General features: G+C 40.8%; 2 protein-coding genes across 4 annotated transcripts in view; one reads left to right on the forward strand and one right to left on the reverse strand.

The window, feature by feature from the left end:
- The window catches only part of LOC108360072 (serine/threonine-protein kinase fray2-like), a 29470-nt gene extending 28765 nt beyond the window's left edge, over positions 1-705 (reverse strand). For 2 of the 3 annotated variants that reach the window (XM_017612223.1, XM_017612221.1), the window contains exons 1-2: positions 570-705; positions 137-362 (exon numbers count right to left, since the gene is read on the reverse strand). In XM_017612223.1, the coding sequence (XP_017467712.1) occupies positions 137-266 (130 nt within the window). In that variant the 5' untranslated portion in view covers positions 267-362; positions 570-705. The other variant, XM_017612222.1, reaches the window with a different exon arrangement.
- A 6342-nt stretch (positions 706-7047) lies between these two features.
- LOC108360066 (uncharacterized) lies at positions 7048-8427 on the forward strand. Its single transcript, XM_017612209.1, has 4 exons — positions 7048-7363; positions 7449-7616; positions 7677-7954; positions 8018-8427. The coding sequence occupies exons 1-4, from the start codon at positions 7212-7214 to the stop codon at positions 8425-8427; spliced, it is 1008 nt and encodes a 335-aa protein (XP_017467698.1). The 5' UTR covers positions 7048-7211.
- Positions 8428-8988: the final 561 nt, after the last annotated feature.

The following is an 8988-nucleotide window of genomic DNA, read 5'->3' on the forward strand; positions in this document are numbered from 1 at the left end:
ACGCAGAATGTTGATTGTTGTTTTGCATTGCTAATTTTGTTATGGATTAGGTATTCCGTCATATACATATGAACATATGCTTGCGTCGACATGTTTTATTTAAGTTTTAAATAAAGTAGATTGCAATTTTAATTACCTAATTTACGCCTAATAACCACTTCATTCGGATCCACACTGCGCTCTATATCGTAAGGGCCTTTTCCAACTGAACCACTTGGCACACTTTGCTCAATTTGGATTTTTCTGGTTGATGTCGACACGTTCATGATGAGGGCTGTATATTTTCTATTTTGAACTTCGATCAGCTCTCACGCTGTAGTGAAACTTCAGAACTGCTTGTAGAAAAATGTATCAATGTTTTCCTACAGTAAATAAATGAATAACAAAACGTATCTCTACATATTCCTTGTACTTGTATTTTACTTAATTATGCTAAGGATGACATGATATGAAACTATATGATTTCCACTGCTGTGGTAATATTGGGGGATGTTATAAAAATGAGCCTTTTCACTGAGATCTCACGAGAAAAAGTTTCGTATCATGCCGTACTTGATTATGCCCCAAACCTTTAATTATTGTATCATGCACGATACAAAATTGTTTGAGATTTCAACGCCGCTAGTAATGGAACGATACGCATAGTCGCGCGATTTTAACCGATGCTTCAGAAACATCGAATAAATTCGGTGTCGATAAATGATTTTAATCGATGTATGTAAAACCAGAACCTGTCGAACTTAAGAGCTGAACACATCGAGAACGACAAGCTACGAGCCACAGCTTCCAATTTATTATTCCTTCATTATAAGAGGTGGGCACTACCCCAAACAAGCGTTAGCTAAAAGTGAGAATGTGTTAGTGTGCCTTATTCATTTTGCATGCTGTCGCGTTCTCATCGTTAAGCTGATGTCACATAAAACTTTTGCTTCGCTTTACTTGACAGATTCGCTTTGACAGATAAGATGAATTGTATGAAAATGCACAAAGCATGCCACATAAATCGTTGAAGCGGCAGCGCGAAGCGAAAAGATGGTCAACTCCCATCTTTTTGCGCGCTTTGACAATCAGCCGGTTTAATATTTATTTTGTTTCGTCCAAATTCGGGTTTTCATGCAGAAACATAAAACTTAATTACATTGCTGATAATTTTAAATCAAAATAATTAAAATCCACAGCAACTTTGATGAGTAAAAAAGCGGTACAACATTGTTTTCTTGGCGTTCATTGTGGCATACCTTTTGCGTCTGGCGCTTTGCTGGCAAAGTTATAAATGTCACGCAAAGCTACAAAGTTTTATCTGGCATCAGCTTTAGTCTCTTGCTTGTATACGTACACACGATGATTACGCTCTTTAAGCGTGTGCTCGTGCTCTGCCCATGCCGGTTCATTATCTAAACGCTCTGTCCATGGCGAGATGACCTTTTGAACGTGGCAGTGACAAAATGAATTTCAATGAGTTTGACATAAAGTAAGAGGGAGCACCTTATCTGTCGGTAGAAAAAAAAAGATATATTCTGGCCACAACCACAGTCGGAGTGTAGCTCTGTAATCGCTAAAATAATTTCACAGCTGTGGTAAGTAGCCCATCGTTTCCAATGTGTTTCAAGCTTTACTGTACGGCCACACATGCTCGTGCAAGTCCAAAAAGCTCAATAAGGGTATTCATCAAACCTTATAAATGCATTGTAAACCGTATATGAACGACTACTAAATGAACCTAACATGTGGCAGCACTACATTTTGTCAAGCTGTCAGAACTGCAGCCAACACCGATCATACTCACTCATATTTTACGATTGCTAGCAGATGGAGACACAATTTTTAGTTTTTTTATCGTCGATTTAGGTTTACTTATAGGGCATTCGCACAAGGTGATTTTACAGGCAACGAAAGTTGAATGCGAAGTTGAATGAGAAAGTGAAAAAGTTGACATCCCTATTCCGACGAGGCGATTTTCGATTCAGACGAATTGTTATTTACATTATTGAAAATAAATTTAAATCGCAAAATTTTATCAATTGGCGTAAATTTGGTAAGACAAGCGTTGGTGGAAGTGCTTTTAGCGAAGCTGAAAGATAAAATAAAAGTATAAAAGTAAAAAAGAAAAAAGTATGTATACAGAATGTAAACAAACGCAGGGTTGCAAGGAAAATAGTTGAACGAGCTCCAAGTTGGCTGGCGCCAAAGCGAATATTTGAAAGGCCGTTCGGACGAGGCGATTTTTACTTTCACCCTATTAGCCCTATTAGCTTCGCTTTTCATCGTCGTGGAAAAAGTGCAATTTGCTTATTTTTAATCGTCGTGCATTCGTAAAGTATATTTGTAATTTCCTTAAATGGTTAATAAACAGTAATTTTGCTACATACAAACGCAAGTCTCTAAAAAGGTCTAAAACTTGTCTCCGATTCTGCAAATGAAAAGGAATTTGCCGATTAGCCGCCGCAGACTTGTGCACAGTAGCAACCATTTTGTGTAGCCAGAGCTCGGCTAATTCAACAAGCACCATAAGTTCATGTTGAATCGTGGAAATTCCCAACGAACCGTCGCCAGCGCCTAGATTCCAATTCGAGCCCTGAAAATCATCGCCGCATTATTGAAAGGAGCCATTGCCGTGCCTTTTCACGTAACCTGCCAGAGTAAATGGAGCCTAGAGCAACGCGTTGAAGTTGCTGCAGTACAATTGAGTTTTCCGTCACTTCAGTCGAGTTTCCCGCCACTTCTGTATGAGTTTTCCGCACTTCAGTTAAGTTTACCACCACTTCAGTCGAGTTTCCAGCCACTTCAGTTGAGTTTCCCGCCACTTCAGTCAAGTTTCCCGCCACTTCTGTCGAGTTTCCCGCCACATACTCACAATACACGTCGTTCTACCAGCTTCAAATAACCGGCAGACAGCGCTAGCAGCAGGTGGTAGCCGGCGAGTGGTACACAGCAACGAGGCACAACGCGATCAACGACAGCCACCGCGATGCTTCCAGTGCAGCCAAGGGCACACACTGACGGAATGCCAAGCCTTTAAGTCGTATAGTGTCAACGATAGATGGGATCTCGTCAAACGCCATCAGCTTTGCTTCGGTGTCTTGTCAGTGGACACAACCTGTCGACGTGCCAACGGAAGGCGTCGTGTGGTATAAACGGTTGCCAACGAAAGCACCACCGACTATTGCACTCATCGACCGGGACACCAGCCAATCAAGTCGAACATGTTTTTAATTGCCATCTAGAAAGCCAGACAACCCTGTTCAAAGTATTGCCAGTGACGTTATTTTGACCTCGGGGCGGGGAAAGGTGGAGAACTACGCAATGTTTGACGAAGGTGCGTCCATATCATTGCTAAACGATAGTGTCGCCACCAGCTTAGGTCCGCAAGGGCAGACTTCACTACTGTCTCTACAGTGGTATGGAAAAAAACAATAGCTCAGAAAATCGCGTAGAGTAACAGTAGAACTACAAGGCAGGCCACGAACCGTACATTCGCCATAAAAAACGTACGAACCATTCGAAATTTATGCCTGGATTATAAGGAAGTAACGGAACGGAGTGAACTGTCACTCAATTATGAATTGTATGGGCAATGAATTCGAACGATTATAATGCACTTGAACGCAAACATCTAAAATCAATAGATCCTTACGAATTCGCCGCGATTTGTTACGATTCGCCCCGTGCATTATAACCAAGGCATTAGATTTACCCATACAGTCCTTCGATCGAAGCAAGTTTAAGCACTTTAAAACCGTGCCACTGCCAAGCTACTCCAACGTTAAGCCAGACTTACTACTGGGACTTGACAACTCATTCCTCGGTGTCGCGCGTAATATCGTGGACGACGGGCACAACCAACCAATTGCCGCTGAAACAAATTTGGGATAGGTTGCATACGGACCACTGCAGGGTTCACAGGCCACCACGTCTTGAGTGATGCTACACGTATGAAGCAGCTACACCAGTTGGTGCAAGATTATATCGCAAGTGATACGTTAGTAGTGAGATCACCAGTCAACGCCACCCTGGAATCCGACGACTACAGCCGAGCCAAAAGATTCTTAGCAGAAACCACAAAGTACGATGGATTCCGTTACGAAGTATGTCTTTTGTGGCGGAAAGACGACGTGAAGCTACCAGATAGTTACGACATGGCACAAAAGCGTCTGTTCAACATCGAGTCGTGCTTGATAAGAGACATGCAATTCGCCAAAAGCTACAAAAGAGAAATCGAGAAGTATATTAGCAAAGGTTAGGCGAGGCATCAAACGTGTCACTCAACAGCGTACTACTCAAAGGGCCAGAGAAGGTTCAGTCGCCTATCTCTATACTTTTCAAATTTTTCCAAGACGTCGTTGCGGTTGCGGGCGACATTGAGGAAATGAAAAAATGGATCAGACTCGAAGACCAAGACTGACAACGTTTTCTGTGGAGAGATGGCGATACCAGCCAACCAATACGAGTTTATATTAAGACGTCAATAATATTCGGCGCTGCCTGTTCTCCGTGTTGCGCAGAATATGTAAAAAATACAAATGCCAGCAAGTTCATTTCCCAGCGACCAAAGGGTGTCGATGCCGTTATCAACAAAACATACGTTGATGGCCTTGTGATCAGTTTCCAAGACGTCAAAGAAGCCGAAAAAACTATAAGGCAGTTGGAATTAATGCCGAAGCTGGTTTCCTGCTTCGAAAGTTCGTGTCGAACCACAAATCTTTGCAAGCGAGACTAAATAGTGAGAACGATATGCAGTTAACAGTTGCCAATATGGAGAAAAGAGCGGCCGCCGACAAGGTACTTGGCATGTATTGGAACACTTCCTCCGATGCCTTCGAGTTTCACTTCAAATTTCTTAAAATACCTGCAGACATTCTGCGTTGCGAACGGCCTCCAACGAAGAGAAAGTTACTAGGTATCGTAACGTCAATCTACGATCCTTTCGGCTTTTTGGCAAACATCACAATTGATGCGAAATTGTTGATTCAGTCGACGTGAAAACAGAACATTACGTGGGATGAACAACTGCCGCATCCGCTAGCCAAGCAATGGAAGGCTTGGTGGACTAAATATCAATATGTGAACTCACACGCTGTACCTCGTTTTATTCGAGTATGTTACCAAGTGCCGATAACGTCCAACTGCACATCTTTGTCGACGCTAGTACAGACGCATACGCCGCCATCGCCTATTTACGAGTCAGTCAGGGGGACGTGGTAGAAGTAGTGTGAAGAAGAAGTGTGACAGTACAACCTTTTGGAGCGATTCGCAGACCGTAATCATCTGGATACGTTCCCACACCCGAGCGTATAAGCCATTCGTGGCGCATAGGATTGTGGAAATCCTGTCAACAACGACGGCGGAATAGTGGCGCTGGATACCCACAGCGTTAAATGTGGCAGATGATGCCACACGTGCCGTATCGATACCTGAGCCGTCAATAAACACCCGTTGGCTACGTGGACCAGAGTTTCTGTATCAGCAAGAGGGACAATGGTCGCGAGAAACTATGCTGTCATCCGTCGAATGTGCCAACGAGGAGCTAACTAGTCGAAAGCTTCTTCTCTGTACCGCAGGTGAGCCGTTAATCAATTTTACTAAATTTTCTTCCTTTCTGACGCTAGTTAGAGTCCTGGCCAGGGTATTGCGTTTTGTCAGGAATGCCAGGAGGGAAGTACGCAAAGAAGAACTGCAAACCGATGAACTGACTGCCGCTGAAAAGTAAATATGCCGCATAGTACAACAACAAGCCTATCAAAACGAGATCGATTTGCTAAGGAAGAAGATTGCCCTGCCAAAGAATAGCTACCTACATCCGCTAGCGCCTTACTTAGACGAAGAAGGTCTACTCCGAGTCTACGGAAGATTAGACGCAGCATACTGTCTACCACTTTCTGCACGCCGCCCGATTATTTTGCGGACAGACAATTATGTTACAAAATTAATTGTAACTGAACACCACCGAAAACGACACCAACGAAATTCGACAACGATATTGGATTCCTGCCATTCGCAGAGTTGTGAAGTATGTCAAGAAACACTGCCCGACTTGTAATACGACAGAGCAAAACCGGCAGCACCATTGATAGGCCTGCTACTCAAAGACCGTCTAACACCTTACGTCCGACCCTTCACATACAGTGGAGTTGCAGCGGGCGCAGAGAGAAGCGATGGATTGCATTGTTTACATGCTTGACGACTCCAGCAGTGCACCTTTAGTTAGCTGAAAGTCTTTCCACAGATGCGTTTATCATGTGTCTTCGAAATTTCGTTAATCGTCGTGGAGTGCCCATACGCATTCGAAGCGATAATGGCAATAACTTTGTCGGAGCGCAGAGGGAGATGAAGGAGTCGGAGAGGATGGTCGATGTCTAAGAATAAAATCGAATGGGTGTTCAACTGTCCCGCAGATCCAAATAGTGGGGGCTGCTGGGAGCGACTAATCCAGTGCATCAAACGACTCCTACAAAAGGTTTTTAAAGAAGAAGCGCCAAGGATGGAGACATTCCGCAGTGTGATGATTAAGAAGGAGATTTATTTAAATAGATATCATCTCGCAAATAAAATTTTTCACATTTAGTGAGTTAGTTTCTATAATTTCTTTATCCTTGTGCTAGTAGTATAAAGTTAGTGATACTGTGCTCTATAACCATGTAACAGACTACGTAAACTTATAAGATTATCTGCTTGATAAAGTTATCGGTTTGGATGAATACCACTGATATATTCCAATCTTTTACTAGCCTATTTTCGAGCTACTTGCAAAGCTACTGGTAATAAAATAACAAAGGCGGTAAAATTTGAAACATACAGAAAGCAATTCCAAAAATTTCAACCCTGCGCAGAAATGGCAACATTCCCATTAAACAATTACCGTCGAAGCAGAATTGCAGCGTATGACGCAAAGACGCACCTCGCAAATACGTATATGCGTTGTCACAATACGAAAATACGACCGTTAAGCACACAATTGGAACGTAACGTATCAGCGTAAGAAAAACTTAAATTTTATTCGAACGTCAACGGTTGTGTGAAAGTGAACGACTTGAATTGTTGCAATGAATTCTAGACTATTAAAAGTTTATCAGATATTACAAATAGTATCCGTCGTGTATACTTTGTATGAGGCTTACACTTACGCTGCACAACGTTTAAGGAGACGATGGTGGGTTCGTCCTTTGAACATTCAGAGAAATGAGCTGGGGTTTTTTGAAACAAGCCTTTCTCAAATGAAAATTTCAGACCAAGAGGATTTTTTTAAAGCAACGAGGATGACTGTGGAAAAGTTTAATACATTGCTAGTTTTGTTGACGGAAAAACTCCAACGATATTCAAGACGAGCGCCAATCGCACCAGAAACTCGTTTGGGATTGACCTTGCTGTAAGTACATATGCAGTTATGAAAATATATTAAATATTCTTGTCGAGTTACAGTGCCTAAACATTTATTTTTACGAAAATCTCAGGTACTTATCACAGGGGTGTGGTCCCCAATTTTTAGCTTGGTCGCATAAAATGGGAGCTTCAACAGTCCGGCAAGTCGTTTACGATACATGTGAAGCAATTTGGAGCGAACTACATGATATTTATGTTGCCAAGCCGAATGTAAGAGAATTAAGAAACATTGCCGACAGGTTTTTTCTCTACTTATTCCGTATGAATTTAAAAATGCCAAATTTTGTATACATTCTAAGGTTTTACGCAAAAACAGGAATGCCTCATTGCCTGGGCGCAATTGACGGCAAACATGTTAATATTGTACGCCCAATTAACAGTGGCTCTTTGTTTTTTAACTACAAAAAAACATTTAGCATAGTCCTACTCGCCACTTGTGATTCTAACTACACATTTACTTATGTGGATGTGGGAGCACTCGGAAGTCAAAGCGACGGTGGTGTTTTATCGAAAAGTGCATTTGGGAAAATGATTTTAAGGGCAGAACTTGACATACCCTCACAAGATTATCTTCCAGGTATTACCGAATTTGATTCCGTTTCTAAATATGCATAATCCACTAAAATTTTTTATATTGCAGGATCTAACATAAATTCCCCATATTTCTTTGTTGGTGACAGTGCGTTTCCACTAAAACCGAATTTAATGCGACCGAATTTAATGCGAGTACATATTGAAAATGCATTCGGCATTTTATCAAAGAGATGGAGGGTTCTACATAAGCCCATTCATGCCGCGCCCAAGAATGTAGATAAAATAATTTTAGCAACAATTGTGTTACATAACTATCTTATGCTGGATAGAGACCCCAACTATTTTAACGAGAATTTAGTCGATCATGAAGTAAATGGAAGTTTAATTCCAGGTACTTGTAGAGACACAGACACTTCAATGAACTCTGTCAGAATAGGGCAAACAAATCGCTCATCTGAGGAAGCATTTAACCTTAGGGAAACTATTGCTAACTATTTAACTGCAACTAATAACTGAGTGCTTTTTACAAATAGTTTAACATACACAAACTACCTGCAATTCTAATAAATCGAACTGAAAGTAAATGATTTTTTTATTTTATTTTATATCAATATTCTGGAAATATATTAAAATAGTTAAGGTATGCATAAATAAATTTAAGTTTTGTTCCAGTGTGGTCATTTTTGTATTGTACATATTTTTGCATTAAGTGCAGTATTGCAAATCGACATTTGCTTCAACTTATCTTACATACACGCAGTATTGTGCAAAACTCAAGCAACAAAAAGCACTGCTACAATAATTATTCATTTATTTGATTGTTTTAACTTTATAAAAATATTTTTCATTCTATAAAACATACCATATAAATCAAATATGAAAAATATTTTTATAAAGTTAAAACAATCAAATAAATGAATAATTATTGTAGCAGTGCTTTTTGTTGCTTGAGTTTTGCACAATACTGCGTGTATGTAAGATAAGTTGAAGCAAATGTCGATTTGCAAGGCTGTCTGTTATACTGTGTATATTAAACATAGACTGAACTATATTTTTATAAAAAAAGAATCAACTAAA

This window comes from Rhagoletis zephyria, unplaced genomic scaffold (assembly GCF_001687245.7).
Source record: "Rhagoletis zephyria isolate East Lansing unplaced genomic scaffold, Rhagoletis_zephyria_1.1 Rzeph_scaffold_00514, whole genome shotgun sequence".
NCBI classification, from domain to species: Eukaryota; Metazoa; Arthropoda; class Insecta; order Diptera; family Tephritidae; genus Rhagoletis; species Rhagoletis zephyria.

What these genes read in the sequence shown, in the direction of transcription:
- LOC108360066 (XM_017612209.1), top strand. Translation starts at nt 7,212, where the DNA reads ATGAAAATTTCAGACCAAGAGGATTTTTTTAAAGCAACGAGGATGACT. An exon ending in TTAAGAAACATTGCCGACAG is followed by an intron (nt 7,617 to 7,676) that starts GTTTTTTCTCTA and finishes ATACATTCTAAG; the next exon opens with GTTTTACGCAAAAACAGGAA. An exon ending in CTCACAAGATTATCTTCCAG is followed by an intron (nt 7,955 to 8,017) that starts GTATTACCGAAT and finishes TTTATATTGCAG; the next exon opens with GATCTAACATAAATTCCCCA.